A 17,848-nucleotide genomic window follows, 5' to 3' on the forward strand; every position below is an offset into this window, starting at 1 on the left:
AGCCACGTTTCCGGTAAAATTCATCCTGCTGCTTCATAAAAAGTTAATTATAAACCCAATTAAATGAACTTAGTTATGAACAGATACTGCGTTGTAACAGAGTCAGTAGTACTAAAAAAAATGAACTTAATTTACCTTTACACTATTTATTTATTTAATGCACTTAATTTCAGTTGTTATGTCATGTCTATGTTCACAATTTTAAAACCCTAGGTTCATAATTTTTTGAACTTTATGTTTATAATTTTTGAACTCTATATTCACAATTATAGAATTTTATGTTCACAATTTCAGAATTCTATATTCACAATTTCATAACTCCATATTCAATAGTATAACACAATTTTGGAATCTATATAACAAAATTGTATATAGAGTTCAAAAATTGTGAATATTGAGTAATGTAATTTTGTATATTAAGATTTAATACTGTGAACATAGAATTCTAAAATTATAAATATAGAGTTTTTAAATTGTAAACATAGACTTGGGTCTACCTTGCAAGGTAACCCAGGTCCATAGCAGAATTTGCCACTTAATCTTGGGTGATATGCTTGAAGTGGTTTGAGTTCTTTTAAGTGATATTTAAGCCAAACTCAATATAATATTTAAAATTACACTCAATTTAGATTTAAAATATGTAAAAATTTAATTCAATTTAATTCAATTTGAAATTGAAATTTAAGTAAATTTTGTAATGTCAAAAATATAAGAATATTGATTGGTTACTTTAAAAATTAATAGTAGTATTTTTTGTAAATAGTGAACATTAAATTATTATATTATGAACAATGTTACATTCTCCACTTAATTTTACCTTTCAATATTCAATTTTTACATAATAATAATAATTGATTTTTTAATGATTAATAAGTAAATTCATTTTTATTAACATGAAAAAAAAAAGTCGGTCAATTTACAAATAGTCAATAAATATAAAGATTTTATTACCATATAAAAACTGAACATTAAAATGTAAAGTTACGAAAAAATAATATTTTGTAAATTTATTTATAACAATGCTAATATCTTTTTTATTTATAATAATTGATAGTCTTATTTGATGTTATAAGTTCCCATGATAATTATAATGATTTAGACGTACACTCGTGTCCATTGTACGATATGAATTCAAGTTCACATGAAAACGTAGTTAAAAATAAAATAATTAATTTATTATTATTATTATACACCGATATCTAACAACATTTTAGTGATTTAGAAGACGTGTGCTTTAGGAATGAGGAAAAATCGGCATTGTCACTTCTTGGAGGCAATCCAAAGCTTATTGAGTCAGGAATGAGTTTACATGATTCGACATATGCATAGAGAAGCAAATCAATGTGCTAACTGAATAACGTATAATATTTATAGTACTTATACAGTTATATTTAGCTTGAGCTTCATGTTTCTTAGATTTCCACCAAGCAGGGATTTGTTGACCGTATTGATTAATGATGTTGTCACGGTTTAAGTAATAGTTTTCCTTAATATATTGTTGGGAAAAGGGTCAAATAAGCCCTCCAACATTACCTAAGGAGCCAATTAGGCCCCTGAACATTTTAAAGTAGCAATTAAACCCTTAAACATTGTATTTTGTTGCAAAAAAGCCCATAAACCTGTTAATGACATGTGATCACAGGTCATTAGAATTCCGGCCAAATTTTCGACACACTCCGGCACAAAAGTCACCGGCGACCATCGAACGGTCGCCGGTGACTCACTGGAGAAGGCAACCCGCCGGTTGCCTTCTCACTGGGTCGCCTTCTCCGGTGAGGAGGCGACCATCTCTGATCGCTTTCTAGTGGTCGCCTTCCCAGTGAGAAGGCAACCGGCGGGTTGCCTTCTCTCACCGGAGAAGGCAACCCAGTGGTTGCCTTCTCCAGTGAGCCACCGGCGACCGTTCGATGGTCGCCGGTGACTTTTGTGCCGGAATATGGTCGGAGTGTGCCGGAAATTTGGCCGGAATTCTAATGACCTGTGATCACAGGTCATTAACAGGTTTATGGGCTTTTTTGCATCAAAATACAATGTCTAAGGGTTTAATTGCTACTTTAAAATGTTCAGGGGCCTAATTGACTCCTTAGGTAATGTTGGAGGGCTTATTTGACCATTTTCCCTATATTGTTTGATGTATTAAAAAAACGTGCTTCCATAATAATATGTATGAAATTAAGAATTACAATTCTTATAACTAATCAATATAGGAAAATAGTAAATTAATTCCCTTGCAAATTCTCATTTTACATGTCCAATTTATTATTCATTGGTCAAACCAACTCTTTATTCATTGTTTATTTTTCTTTAATAATTTTTAATTATTTTTAAATTTAATTTTTTGTGTTTAATAGTACTTTTAATGTAGTTTATAAATATATAAATTTTATATAATAATAATAAACTTGATATTATAAAAATTTAAATGAGGCAAGTGGAGTAAAATAAATTCAATAAATTTTAAACTAAAACAAAAAATTTTTAAAATGTAATATTGGAAATATCAAAATTAGTATTAAGTTATTAGCACAAAAGGCATTTGTTGGGGCTAAGAATGTAAATCCATACACTCCCGAGAATTATTCGCATGATCGAGTCAACTCCTGCGGCCTTTCCTAAATGCTAATTGTCATTTCGCTTCCAAAACCAGAGAAAAAGCACACAGAAAACAGAAAGGGAATCGATCACACTCACTAAAGGGGCGGACCTGAGATCACATCACGGTTGTTAACCCTAAGAGGCTTCCAGCATCTTTGCCACCATGTGGAGAAGACTCTCTATCCAGCTGCTCCGATCCACTCCTACGCTCTCCAGATTCGCAGCCGCTTCTTCATCTCCGTCTACGGCGGTCCTCCGACCTTCCGTCGCTCCCCTGTCTCGTTACTTCAACGCCGTCGCTGGTAAGCCGCGTTATCTGTCAGATTTCAAACGATTAGGCGATACATTTGCACGATTCTTTCCGGATACGAGAATTGAATAATTTGTCTCAACTTTTTGCGGAGTAGAAAATGTTTCGAAGAAGCGAGTCGAAGATGTAATGCCTATTGCGACCGGTCACGAACGGGAAGAGCTCCAAGCTGAGCTTGAAGTGAGTTTTCTGACATCCTTTAATATTCTCCCACTTTATTTACTGTGTACCGATATATATATATATATATATATATATATATATATATATATATATATATATATATATTAAATGGCTAACACGGAGAATCATTTGTATATTTAGGTGTATCTTCAATTATATGCATTATATGCATATAGGATTGATTAATGTATAATTTTCTCATGTGTTTGTTTTCTATTGTTTTGTTATGAGCAGGGAAGACAGATCCTGGACATCGACTTTCCTGAAGGCCCTTTTGGCACTAAGGTTAGCTGTGATTCTTGTCATAATGCATGAGCTTTGCAGCATTGGATATTATTTGTTGCTATTGCCATCAATAACATTTCTACAATTAGATTATTAAGGAGTATTAATTACATATAAAGAATCCACTGTCATTAGATTGTTATTGAGATTGTGTAATGACTGTATTACAATTTGCAGCTGCTATTTGATGTGTATTGTCATCTCCTATGTTTGTTTAAAATTTCCAGTTGGATGATACAAATATTTGTTCCACCTTGGTCACCTATTTATAACCTTTCAATTGATGAAAGGTTATGCTGCTACTTGGGGCATGTGATGTGAAAACAAATATGGATATGTGCATCCCAACAACAAAAGTTTGTTTATTCAAATGATGTTATGGTGTTAGTAGTTAGTGGGACTTTAATTTAAAACAACTAAACAAGAAATGAAAATCCATCTTGAAATCAGAAGACTTAGACTTCATTTATTTATTAAATCATGTGAAAATGACTTAATTTAAGTCCATTTATGTTCTACAGGCCAAGACTTTTTGGGATGTATTGCAGTTTTGTGTATTATGACTATTATCTCCTGCCAAGTACCCATCAATATCATGCCCTGATATTAAAAAAAAAAAAGAAGTATATTTGATGCCCAATTTGCCTTATCACATTGAATTGTGTGAATGCTCTCATTTTTTTGTTTATAATAGGTTGTGTGCTTGTGCAGTCTGCCAGTCTTTATCCACATTGCTGTTGATTTATGTTTAAGCTGTATTTTGTTGCACTATATATAATATGGTTACTCTACTATTTATATCAAGTTTAAGGATGTTGAGCAAGCAGAAAAATGGAGAATAAGAGAGATCTGTTTTAGCATTTTTTCTTAAAATGACATATTCATGATTTCATCAACAAAACTGGGAATCTGACAGCCACCACCTCAGTTATGCCTGTTTGCAATGTTGTGAATAATGATTTTTTCTAATTTTAAGTACTGGTGGGTTGGAGGTATATTACTATTACAGTATTACCTCCATCTGTATATACTTTTCAGTCTCACTTTAGTGATTAATAATTGCATGTGGTGTTTAATTAAGTGAAACTTTGTGTTATGACTTATGAGTCCGTTCTGCAGTCAATTTCACCTTTTGGTCCTTAAGGATGGTGGAAATTCCAATTCTAGTCTATAACTTCCTTTTTTGACACATAATCCTCTACTTTCAGAACTTTTCCACATTGTGCCATTACATGCAAAAGGATGGAGTGTGGTGAAATGTCAACAAAGTGATGGTATATCTGACATTTTGGACTGAATTTGAAACAATTTTAAAAGCAAATGTGTCAAAATTGAAGGTCAATGATTAGATTTGGAATTGCCACTATATTCAAGGGATCAAGGGTGGAATCAACTGACTTTATGCTTTAATGAATTCTGAGTTGCTTTATATAAGGTGTCTGTTGTCAAGGATTGTATGTTTCTACACTTGTTTGCAGGAAGCACCTGCTATTGTCAAATCCTACTATGACAAAAGAATTGTCGGGTGCCCTGGAGGGGAAGGCGGTATGTCTCATTCACCTATCTGTGTGGTAGCTTTGTATCCTGATAACAGATTCTTGTATTTTCTCCTGTACCAGTATTAACTTTATTTATTGTTTGGTTGAAAATGTTTTTATTGTTCTCACTTCTCAAACATTTCTGTCCTATGTTACAGAGGATGAGCATGATGTCGTTTGGTTCTGGTTGGAGAAAGGCAAGCCACATGAATGCCCTGTGTGCACACAGTACTTTGCTGTAAGTATAACATGAACCATTAAGTTTGTAATTTACGTTTTGGGCTTAATATCATCAAAATACACAGATGTAAATCATTGTGGGTTAATAGTCCTACTTTAAATTAGAATTCACTTGCGCTTATCAAAAAATAAATTAGCATTGACTTACATGGTAACATGGGCAAGAATTAGTGCATAAGGTAATAGGGTACTAAAATGCTGCTATCTTTAAAGGCTTTGAGGCTTATCTTAGTTTCATTTTGAACTTGCAAATATAACTCGAGTTCAATGGCCATCACGTCTTTGGTTACAACACAAGGGTGCTGATTATTTCCCTATTTTGCAGTTGGATGTGGTTGGCCCTGGAGGACCACCCGACGGTCATGGCGACCATGAGGACGATCATCATCACTGAAACTGCAATTCTTCCACCAGAATAACTCTGGTTTAGATTTTGACAGATTAGTTGTTCTGCAAAATCTGGATTCAAAAGCTGTGTTTTGTTTGCTTTTGCTGGATCTAGCATTCTCATTGTTGCAATTGCAACAGATAAGCACGACACACTGATACAGTGACTCTCTAATAATTGAAGTTATTGGAAGACAAAACTTCAGTTAATAGCAATTTAAGAGTGTTTTTTGCTGCATAAATGTTGGATCAAGTCTAGTGACAATATTTACACTATTCGTTAAAGTTATGCTCTCTTGTACTTGATTATGGAATCACCTTCAAATTTTAATTTTAATTTTAATTAATTAAGTTCCAAGAAAACATTTTCATTTCATTTGTTTTTTGGTTTGCTAACAACTAAGGGTAGCTTAAATACATGTGGTAGAAGTGCATTCGATTCTTACCTCCTTGATTAATATGGAGTATAGATTGCCTAATACAGTATTCTAATAATTTCAGAAAAAGTTAAACGTTAACTGTTTTCGTATAAGAAATATTGTGGGTAGTGACGTTGGTATTGAGTTAGTAGCACAAACCGGGGAAAATGGAACATAGCTAATAACCCTAAACCATACGTTTTATGGAGTTTTCATGAGTTTTTTTTTTTTTTTTTTTTGGAGAATAAGCTTTAATATAAATTCACTAAGTTTGTTGTGAGAATATTTGTGAGGTTGAATGTTGTCTGCCAAGATCCTTAGCTAGGAGTATATAGGTAGCGGGGTGAGGATACATAGATATAGAGTAATAGAAGACATATGGTGAAGAATAAAATGAAATGATATAATCGTAATAGAGGTAAATAAGTAGGTTTAGATACACATTGAAACCTTGAAGATACATAGATATAGGGTAATATAAGACATATGGTGAAGAATAAAATGAAATGATATAATGCAAGTACTTAAGTGAATACAAAGATAGGTAAATCAATGCAAGTATTTTAGTAGTTGCGATGATGATATTTTTGTGATTAACAGATTTGAAAAATCAAGAATTCGAATCTATGTGTATGCAACAACACTCTTGGGAGAGATGTCCTTGAATGGAGCATAACTAAAACTTGACTAAATTAGTCTTACCCTAACTTAACTGGATTAGATGTGAAGAATACAATAATAATAATAATAATAATAATAATAATTGAAAATCAAAACACACCCTACTTTTATGCAAATTATAGCGTAGATCATAGCCAACATTGTAATGTGAACCACGAATAAATAATGTTTGTTTTTTAATGTACTAAAGATTATTTTTTAGGTAATATACTAAAAATAAACTTATACATAATAGTATAAAATCAACATTCAAAAAAAAATAAACATATAATACACTAAAAATAAACTTATATGTCAGTGGTCCATATCCATATTATGTGAACGGAAAATACTTGGTGTACTCCCACTTTATACTCTCAGATTGTACTCCCTCTCACATGTGATTGACGTAGACACTTTTCTGTGGGTCCACATGATGAAAATAACCAATGTGTGTTTGACACCTCAGGAGTATAAGGGAGTATAATTTTGGAGTATGTGTAGTAGAACTCTATGTGAACCATAATTCATAGTATAATGATTGTTGCTTTTATTGATGGCCAACCCTAACAGGTTTAGCCCATTTTGACATGAATCGATCTCTTGATGAAAGTGCACAATTCTTCCAAATTTGATTATTCGCTTTATAGTTTATAACTTTATATTAATCACATATTAAAAGGTTTTTAAATTATTTTAATAAATTTAAACTTTTGTAATAGAGATCAATTAAAAATTTAAAATTGTTTAAAAAAAAAACATGAAAAAGGAAAAAGATTTAAATTTCCCTCACTAGGGTTTAAGGAAAAGCTGCTCAATCCTCCAAGGTTTAGCAGCCCCCTCTGTGTTCCTCCTCTTTCTCTTTCCATCGCCATGAATTACAGGTTTCATAACCTCCTCGGAGCTCCATACAGAGGGGGAAACGCCGTCGTAGCCAACAACAGTCTCTTAATTTCACCCGTCGGTAACCGGGTCTCCGTCACCGATCTCGTCAAATCCGAAACCGTAACTTTACCATGCCAGTCCTCCTCAAACCTTTGTCGCATCGCCGCCTCTCCCGACGGCGTTTTCCTCCTCGCAATCGACGAAAACAACCGCTGCCTCTTCATTAACCTCCGCCGCCGCACCGTCCTCCACCGCATCACCTTCAAGCATCCCGTTGCCACCGCCAAGTTTAGTCCCGACGGTAACTTCATCGCTGTCGCCGCCGGGAAGCTCCTGCAAATTTGGCGCTCTCCTGGCTTCAGAAAAGAGTTTTTTCCTTTTGAATTGATCCGTACTTTCGCTGATTGCAACGATAGGATTACGTCACTGGATTGGAGTCCAGACTCTGATTACATTCTCGCCGGATCGAAGGACTTGACTGTGAGGCTCTTTTGCTTTAGTAAATCGAATAAGTTCAATAAACCGCTTTTATTTTTAGGGCACAGGGATGCAATTGTTGGTTGTTTCTTCGGAGTTGATAAGAAAACAAATAAGGTTTCCAGAGTTTACACTGTATCGCGTGATGGAGCCATTTTTAGCTGGGGTTACAGTGAAACTGATGAGAAATTTGATGAAATGGATTGTGATGTTTCTGAACCAGAATCCCCAGGTACACCAGAACAAAGGCAAGCACAGAATGAGGAAGTAGATTATAATTCTAATGCCAAAAAAAGGAAGAATTTCGATGGGAAAGACAAAAAATTGGATGAGGAAAAAGGCCCTTGGTTGCATAGGCTGAAATGGGAGTTGTTAAAGAAGGATTATTTCATGCAAACACCAGCAAAGTTAACTGCTTGTGATTACCACAGAGGCCTTGATATGGTGGTAGTTGGTTTCTCCAATGGTGTGTTTGGACTTTATCAGATGCCCGATTTTGTGTGCATCCATCTGTTGTCCATATCGAGAGAGAAGATCACAACGGCAGTTTTTAATGATCTTGGAAATTGGTTGACATTTGGATGTGCAAAGCTTGGACAGTTACTTGTATGGGAGTGGAAATCAGAAAGCTACATTTTGAAACAACAGGGGCATTACTTTGATGTAAATTGCCTTGCCTATTCACCGGATTCACAACTCTTGGCTACAGGAGCTGATGATAATAAGATTAAGGCAAGTACAGAATTGCAATTATGTTTGATTTCATATTTATTTTAATGTATGCAAGCTCAATATGTTGTACCTTAAATTGCCTGCCCAATTATCTTGTACAAAAACAGATTACATGCATTTATTGTAGAATGGACATATTCTTTTGCAAGATTTGGATAAATATTGGTGTCCAAGTTATAAAGAATTGTTAATTTTAATGAACAAAATGTTTCCATTGGTATATGAATTCACATCACCTGTAACATTTTCTCCCCCCATACCTTTTCATGGAGTAAAAGTTGTTGATTTTGATAGATTCCATATCTTTGTGTAATGCCATTTGACTGGACTCTTAACCCAATGTGCTTCTAGAAAGATAAGATGCTCCAATTTAGCTGCAGACCCTGATCCAGAAATTTTATTGTTTATGCCTAACAGGTGTGGACTGTTTCATCGGGTTTCTGTTTTGTCACATTCTCTGAGCACAGCAATGCAGTTACTGCTCTACATTTCATGCCAAACAATCACTGTCTCTTAAGTGCATCTCTTGATGGGACTGTTCGTGCATGGGATTTGTTCCGATATCGAAATTTCAGAACATTTACGACCCCTACATCCAAGCAGTTTGTTTCTTTAGCATCAGATCAGAGTGGTGAAGTTATATGTGCAGGAACCCTAGATTCATTTGAGGTTACAACTGATTTTTTGTCAAATTTTGATATTACCTTCCACTGTCATTCATAGTTATTGACAAGATTATTATCTCATGTATTGCTGCTAGATATATGTATGGTCAATGAAGACTGGAAGATTGTTGGATGTTCTCAGTGGGCATGAGGGCCCTGTACATGGATTGGTGTTTTCTCCAACAAATGTAGGTTTCATACTTCATTTGCTCATTTCTTATATGTGATTCATACATGTTTGTGCCACCCTGTTCTTGAGTACTCGGTCTGAATCAAAATATAAATTATACTTTTTAAGTGTAAATAAAATTGACACCTATCCTCTACTTTTCAAGAGCTTAGTCCAGTGTTCCTGGTTTTCTGCAGGCTATTTTGGCTTCCTCCTCTTGGGACAAATCAGTTCGCTTGTGGGATGTTTTTGATGGAAAAGGAGCAGTAGAAACTTTCCCCCATACACATGATGTCCTCACAGTTGTTTATCGTCCAGATGGAAAGCAATTAGCATCCAGCACATTAGACGGGCAGATCCATTTTTGGGATCCTATTGAAGGTTTGTTGATGTACACGATTGAAGGCCGTAGAGACATTGCAGGTGGGCGCTTAATGACCGATCGTAGATCTGCAGCTAATTCCACTTCGGGCAAGTGCTTCACAACCTTAAACTACTCTGCTGACGGAAGCTATATATTGGCTGGTGGAAACAGTAAATATATCTGTATGTATGACATTGCTGATCAGGTTTGTGCCATGAAATTAAATTATTATGTTCTATAACACGTTCTTTTGTCACATAATTTTTGGAACCTGGTCCCAGGCACTCAATAGTTTAGTAACTTAACTTCTAAGAGGCATGAAATTTATATGCATATTGTGATGAGCCATGGTCCTAAGTAGGTACTAGTAATACTGACGGGGTAAGGAACTACAATTTTTGCAGCTTACAGAGCTACAAAGTATACATAAATGCTATTGAAGTCTAATTCTTTTCAAGAACTGCAAGTTGTAAAAGCTTATTCATTTGTAAGATGGAGCACAATTACCTGAAGATTGTTGAAAATTCCACTTAGGAGCTTTTAGTCAACTCTTGCTGACCTTGGAGACGAGATTTTTATAATGCAAATATTTTTAAGTAATTAATTTAGATCATGGTGATTTTTCACCTCATGATTCCCTTAATGTGCTTGCTATATGCTATGTTATATCCTACTTTACAACTGTGTTTTAAAAGGAAATTCATTCCAATTATCCATGATACTTTGTGCCATAATACTATTTGGACATTGTAGGTTTTGCTGCGAAGATTTCAAATTACACATAATCTCTCCTTAGATGGGGTACTGGACTTCTTGAACTCAAAGAATATGACAGAAGCTGGTCCATTGGATTTAATTGATGATGATAATAGTGATACTGAGGAAGGTGTGGATCGGCAATCCAGGAAGAAATTGGCTTATGATTTACCTGGATCAATGCCTAATCATGGAAGACCGATTATCCGTACAAAATGCCTGAGGATTGCCCCAACTGGCAGGAGTTGGGCAGCAGCGACCACAGAAGGAGTTTTAATTTATTCTATGGATGAGTCTTTCATCTTTGACCCCACTGATCTGGACATAGATGTTACCCCAGATGTAAGTCTTAGCATTTCTTGGTTTCCTTTCCAATCACTTCATTAGCAATTAAATCCAGAGGTCTGCAGAATAAAAATCGCGATTAATTTTTTTAATAAATGCTATGCTGAATTTCACCACTTATCGCTTATGTGAACCATTCTGCATATTTATTCTCTACCTCATTCCACAGGCTGTCAATCTTGCCCTCTCTGAAGGGCAAACAAAAAGGGCACTGATCCTTAGTCTACGTCTAAACGAAGATAGTTTAATCAAGAAGTGCATTGTTGCTGTCAGCCCAGCTGATATACCTGCTGCAGCTTCATCAATACCATTCAAGTACTTGCAGAGATTAGTCACGGCTTTCGCAGATCTTCTGGAGAACTGTCCACATTTAGAGTTCATTCTTCGATGGTGTCAGGTTATACCAAAAATATGATCACTATAATTCTTTCCCGCATTTTTTTCCCCATCAATGTTACATGTTCTCTTGTTCTGAGAGGGTTGTGTTTTTGTTGGTAGGAGCTCTGCAAGGCCCATGGCCAGTCGATCCAGCAAAATTCAAGAAATTTGCTTCCAGCCCTGAAATCATTGCAGAAAGCAATTACCAGACTGCATCAGGACTTGGCTGATACTTGTTCTTCAAATGAATATCTGCTCCGATATCTGTGCTCGGCAAGCAACAATAGGTGACCAGTTTCTATTTTGGGGTGTTCATGGCAGTTTTGTTCATGTTGATTGCTCTAATTTAATGGTTCCAGAGTTTACAATGTCAGTGATGTAATCCACACTTCGTAGTCCTTTAGGATGATGTATAAACCATATTTGCTCATTCAAGTTTTGAGAAATCAGTTTTGTATTCATTAAGGAAAAGTTTTCAGTCAATGTTCTCACTCAAGTTTTTTGAATTCGTTCCTTACTCAAATATTGGATCATTTGACTTGTTTGGGAGAGCAATTGAAGTGATAGAAATGAGATTGGAGGGGTAGTGATAAGATTTGTGTTTGAAAAAATAGTAATAAGTTTGAAATGCTAATATTAATCGAGGACATTCTTAAAATATAGGGAATATTACATTTTTAGTTCTTATATTCTTAAAATATAGGGAATATTACATTTTCGGTCTTTCCGTTATACTCGTGGTACATATTTATTCTGAGTTATATTTATTCTCTGAATGACTAAAAATGAAAAAATGCAATTTTTAAAAAATATATATAAATAATGATTTGTAATCAGTATTTATTATTAATTTTAATAAAAGGTTATTTGTGACATTATTTTATTAATATATTTAATTGAATTAAAAAGAAAAATTGAAAAAGAAAAGAAGAAAAATAAATAAATAAAATAAAATAAAAAATAAAAATGATGGGGTTAATGGTGAAATTGGGGTGGTAAAATTAGCATATTTCTCCATTTGAATTGCCATGTTATGTTGCCAAACAGCCCTTACACCCTCCTAAATAGAACCAAATTCTAGTGTTATCTTGATTATTATATGATTTAATCAAGACAAGTCATATAAAAAAGAAGCATGTTAAATAATAAATATGTTTATTTTCCACACTACGCAAGTGGAGATAATAAATCAGGACATCCATCATTACACAAGTCAAGTTGATAGAAACAGGGATGGATGGGTGTGTGTTTACATTATTCAAAAATTGTCTATCATCCGGAAATCTGCAATATCCCTCCCAACTAATACTCTACTCAAATCTCTCATAGTTGGAGTAGTATTCAACTGAAACAATGTCTATGCTGACTGCATCCTCCTGCAAATGCAATTAGGTTTCACTCCCTTTTCCCTTCTTCCTTGACAATGTCTTTCAGCTTTTCCTTGAGTTCCCCACTCTGCACCAAAACACTGATTCTCAGAATCTTAATCGAGCAAGAAGCGAAGGCGATATGATCAACATACCTGGTGCATACTAAGGATGATGTCTGATCCACCAATGAATTCTCCATTGATGAATATCTGTGGGAATGTGGGCCAGTGGCTGCATTACATTTACACCAATCAAACAAACCTCCCATGCTAATTAATTTCATAATATACAAAACACAATTCCCTGTTTGGTAAATGGTTGTTGGCTGTTTGGGTTAGAAGGTATGATTTGTTGATAATATTAGCTGATTGTAGAAAGTTGTTTGATAAATTAGCTGTTAGCTGATAGCTATTTGGTATAATTTCTTTTCTCAAAAAGCTAATTGAAAAGGCTGCTTTGAGTAGCCTTTTGAATTTTAGCATTTTGGAGTTACAAAAAGCTTATTAACCAAACAACTAATAGTGGTCAAATAAGCCAAAATTGGCTGATAGGTTGATTATTTACCAAACAGGGCCTATAACTTCTGGCAATGGGAAGCACATATTTGAAGTAAAAATATACAGCCAAAGTTTGACAGTGAAGAAGGGAAAACAATTCAAATAATACAAAAGAAATCTATTTCAAAACTCCCTTACAAAACAGTTAACTGTTCTGGACCACATTGGGCCGAGTCAACACTTGCCCAATTTATAAGGGAAAATTGTAATTTATGCCCCTCCATAATATGCCAATTATCAATGCGACTCCTGAATTATTAGTGGTGTAAATGTTGCATCTCAATTTTCAAAACGGTACATATATTGCCCCAGATCCGTTTTAAAACGGCACCGTTTTAAACCCCAGGTCTGTGACAGGAGGGGCAATACATGTACCGTTTTGAAAATTGAGGGATAACCATTTACACATCTCATAATTCAGGAGTCACATTGATAATTGGCATATTATGGAGGGGCATAAATTACAATTTTCCCTTTATAAGAATATACTCAATTCTACATTTGTATATTCCACAACTTTAAAGTAGACAGTTTAGAAGAGCTCACACGTGTATATTCCACCACCATGGCGGTAACCATTTATTTATTTTTGAAAGGACAGCAGGGGGAAAAAAATTGCCACTTGGTCACAAGTGTTTGCTTTAATGCATCTTCAACTATACTCAATTAAAGCTTGATTTACATCTAAAACCGGTGTTTTGTTCATTGAGAAATACCCGAGTTGGAAAATCAGAGTGCTATAAAGAGTTTTATATCCATCCACGGACAAAGTATGTAGTACAAAGCATTGACTTACCTGAAGGATTTTACAGCATCCTTTAGCTCATAACTATCCAATATGTTTCTGGCACTTATAGGAACATCTGCAGACACCAAATCAATTTTTAAGCACACCAAAAAATCAAGGTCACAACTCTACCAGAAAGGAAGAAACTCACAGAAGCAATATTTAAAAACCAATTGTATCAATGAAAATTTGTCTTTTCCACTAGCTTCATGTAAAAGACAAAGTCAACAATAAAAGGCAAAGAGACTGTAATTAAAAGATTCCCATATTAATTTACCTCCAAATTAGGCATTCCATTTCACTCAATGGAAGTACAATTCATCAATTCTATATTTTTCTCAATTTCAATCAATGATTACTTCACCACCATGTCAAGAAAATAAAGAAAGAAATAAACAAATAATAGTCATCCATTTGAACACTATTTTTTTCATCATTGCTAAGCGGTACACAGACTTTTGTTCTCTTGCATGTTACTTCGTCCACTTGACTACATGAACCAGTACTTGTAGTTCACCTGATTCAGATCACATATGCTTAAGATCTCATCTTAAGGTTAATTATGTCACTTTAAATTGTTTTCCAACGTATTAATTGTTGGGGATGAAGAATCAAAAAGGCTGAAAAGCAAATTAAAATGGTAAAAATAACATTACAAAGGTCACACATCACGTGAAATGTGTAAAGTACAAGCAATTATCTAAGCCCATGTAGTTAATTACACCTGGAAAACATCTACGTACTGAAGTGCAAGAGAGCCAAAAGTGCACATAGTGGCATGCAAAATCCCTATAATTTGTAAAGTTAAGGTCATGTAAAACTGCAGCAGGTAGAAAGCAGTCAGACTAATATAGGGCAACCTTTTAAACAGAGCTAAAAGTAATAGCACTTTTAAAGATGCATTTGCTTATAAATACTCAAAGTGCAAAAGCAACAAATAGAATAAAAACACATAAGTTTAGAGAATCATAACACAAGACCTTTATCAATAAACAATCCTTTTACTTCACCAAAAACAAGCAAATATGGTGTTTTCTTTTCCCTTTTTTATCAGATTGTCTACATGCAGATGGGCATAAACTTAACAGCAGTATTCTTACTATATTCTTGTAAAACCCTCACTGCTAATGAGCTGAATCCACATCGAGGAAGATCGGGCACCCCTTTCATGTAAAGCATCACGGGGTTGTCTTTGACATCCTACAGATAGATTGCTAACACAAGTAACACATCTGTGCTGAACTTTAAAAGCTTAAAGAACAATTTATAACTGAAATAGCATAAAACCAGTCAATATATACAAACAAGAGCAGCATAATGTTTTTGACGGAGAATATATTGAAATACAAACCTGCTCAACAATGTCCTTCAATGAAATACCGGAACTCTCAACTTTACTAGTAGGTCGAAAATCTTCGTGTGTGTCTGGGTCATTAGGCACAGAGCTGAAGTACCGATTTCCAGCTTGGTACAAGGATCTGGAACCCTGTTACATATATATTTATAATTATAAAGCAGCAGTTAATGAACAAGGCCATTAAATACAATCCCTTATATTCAATATTTATACACTCCTGAAAATCCAGACTTTTCCAACCAAATAATAGCCACAAGATATTAAGTGTTCCATACAGTTTGTATCTTTACCAAATGCAATTTAGTAAACAGTTATCATCTAAAACAGGGCATCTAGAGTAACAAACAAATTAACAAGATTGAAACAAGGAATTGAATCTTACAAGGGCAGATGTTCGGTACGCAGCAAGGCCTTTAAGCAGCAAGTTAGATAACGACCTCGCCATAATCTTCTGTCCACCTCAAACTCGTAAAGCTGCAACATTGGTGCATTAATTTACTTACCAATTAAAAGAAAATGTACGAGTTTATTCAATTGCTCTATAGGGCTAACAAACAAGCACTTCCCAAATTAAAGCCGTACCAGGCAGAAGAAATAAAGAAAACGTAAGTTGGAATGCGCTAACTATGTATTAACAGAGTAAACTCATTGAAGCAATTCGTCGAACAGGTGTTAGATCCACTGAGGCTATTGATAAAGAACTAGAAAAAAGAAAAAAGAATTTAAAAAGGTGAAATAAAAAGGAGGATTACCAGCGGAGAAGATCAACGATAGAGCCGGGGCGTTGTATAAACAAACAGTAAGAGGCTAAGAGCTTCGTTCTTCTTCCGTTCCGTTCAGCTTTCTAGTTTCGTTTGCTGTGGAAACACGACGAATCTTCGACTTCCTTTCTGTGAGCATAAATATAAGATGTCGCAGTACAACTATCAGCTTAGGCTTTTAGTTGAGATGGAGCACATGCTTCAATTTGGTATCAGAGCCATGCAAAAGATCATGGGTGCACACGTTGAGGGGGCAAATATAAGATGTGCTATGAGATTAGGCTTTTAGTTGAGATGGAAGCACATGCTTCAATTCTCTTGGAAAGAAAAGCAAAATCCGAAAATGTATGACTATATTTTGTATTGAAAAAAGAGCAATTTTTTTTTTAATACTACTAACTCTATTAGAATGCAGTATCTGTTCATAACTACTTTCTCAACCTATTGAAGCCCATGAAGCCCAAGAGTCAGTGGCTCGAACCCACCACCTCCAGTATAAATGGAAGGATTTGATGTCACTGGACCACAAGGTCCTTGGCTATAGCAATTTTTTTTTCCTAAGTTTTTTAGAAATTTTTGTAAGTGTGATTATAAAAAAGAATATGAGATGAGAAAGTAATAAAAAATAGAACAAAGAAAAAAAAAACAAAAAAGACTGACACAAATCACGCAATCCAGTAAAAAAAATATGAAATAGGTTTGTGCGCATTTGCTGTGCGCCCAACGCGCACAACTCTTCCCTTCCTCTCTAACGCAAACATTGTTCTAATAATTCATATTTGTAGTTGAACCCAACTCATTCTTTTTCTTTCTTCTCTTCCCTCCAAATCATCTATCATTATTCCAAAAACCTCTAAATAACCATTGTTATGGATGCTCTTAGGGAGGTTTGGTTCGAGATTACTAAAGTTATATTTGTTTGGGAATATGAGATTCTCATGTTTAGTTAATGTAATGTAATTTCCTCAAAGAATGTAATTTAACTTTAACCTAAAATTTTTAGCTATTTTAAAAGAATGTGAGATACCCTTCCCATCTTTAGGTATGCTCACATTCCATTGTTTTTTTTACTAATTTTGTCATTTAACCTGTTGATTTTTCTCCCTCTCAAGACATACACAATATTTCTCAAGTCAAATCTATTAATTAATTATTTTAAAATCATCTACTTCTACATTTTAACATTATTTATTTAGTTTAACTTTGAAATTTATTAAAATACATTAAAAAATATTAATGGTATTAAAGTAAAATAACCATTATAGCAACAACAAAATTCATCAACCAAACAGGTTTATATTACATACCTTAATTTTAACCAAACACATGAATCTAATATTCTCAGTAATCTAAAATTAAAATCAATCAATAACCACAAAATGACAAAATCATAAGTTCATAATATAATATCCAACAACACAAATTAAATAACCACAAGTTCAATAGTTCATAATACAAAATGCAACAATACAAGTGTAATAACCACAAAACTACAAGTTCATAATACAAAAATTCAACGCAAATTTAGCAACAACACTAAGAACTAACACAACAACACTTCATTGAATATTATAACTAAAAACAAATCTTAATAGCAAAACAAAAGGTATAGCAAATTAGCACTTCAT

At 34.3% G+C, this 17,848-nt stretch overlaps 3 protein-coding genes across 3 annotated transcripts; 2 read left to right on the plus strand and 1 right to left on the minus strand.

The window, feature by feature from the left end:
- The first annotated feature begins 2,608 nt into the window (after nt 1–2,608).
- On the plus strand, nt 2,609–5,900 carry LOC115995561 (putative cytochrome c oxidase subunit 5b-like). Its single transcript, XM_031234624.1, has 6 exons — nt 2,609–2,897; nt 3,003–3,085; nt 3,323–3,373; nt 4,852–4,918; nt 5,070–5,149; nt 5,477–5,900. The coding sequence occupies exons 1-6, from the start codon at nt 2,759–2,761 to the stop codon at nt 5,543–5,545; spliced, it is 489 nt and encodes a 162-aa protein (XP_031090484.1). The 5' UTR covers nt 2,609–2,758; the 3' UTR covers nt 5,546–5,900.
- Nucleotides 5,901–7,426: 1,526 nt separating this feature from the next.
- Nucleotides 7,427–11,894, plus strand: LOC115997079 (periodic tryptophan protein 2). The gene is made up of 7 exons (XM_031236553.1): nt 7,427–8,711; nt 9,129–9,380; nt 9,472–9,564; nt 9,743–10,114; nt 10,663–11,007; nt 11,180–11,407; nt 11,509–11,894. The coding sequence occupies exons 1-7, from the start codon at nt 7,491–7,493 to the stop codon at nt 11,677–11,679; spliced, it is 2,682 nt and encodes an 893-aa protein (XP_031092413.1). The 5' UTR covers nt 7,427–7,490; the 3' UTR covers nt 11,680–11,894.
- A 615-nt stretch (nt 11,895–12,509) lies between these two features.
- On the minus strand, nt 12,510–16,366 carry LOC115995790 (monothiol glutaredoxin-S15, mitochondrial). Its single transcript, XM_031234931.1, has 7 exons — nt 16,212–16,366; nt 15,842–15,933; nt 15,454–15,588; nt 15,203–15,302; nt 14,112–14,178; nt 12,911–12,989; nt 12,510–12,843 (listed from the first exon to the last, which is right to left on the minus strand). Exons 2-7 carry the CDS (start codon nt 15,902–15,904, stop codon nt 12,784–12,786), a joined length of 504 nt encoding a protein of 167 aa, XP_031090791.1. The 5' UTR covers nt 15,905–15,933; nt 16,212–16,366; the 3' UTR covers nt 12,510–12,783.
- Nucleotides 16,367–17,848: the final 1,482 nt, after the last annotated feature.

This window comes from Ipomoea triloba, chromosome 11, assembly GCF_003576645.1.
Source record: "Ipomoea triloba cultivar NCNSP0323 chromosome 11, ASM357664v1".
Lineage (NCBI taxonomy): Eukaryota > Viridiplantae > Streptophyta > Magnoliopsida > Solanales > Convolvulaceae > Ipomoea > Ipomoea triloba.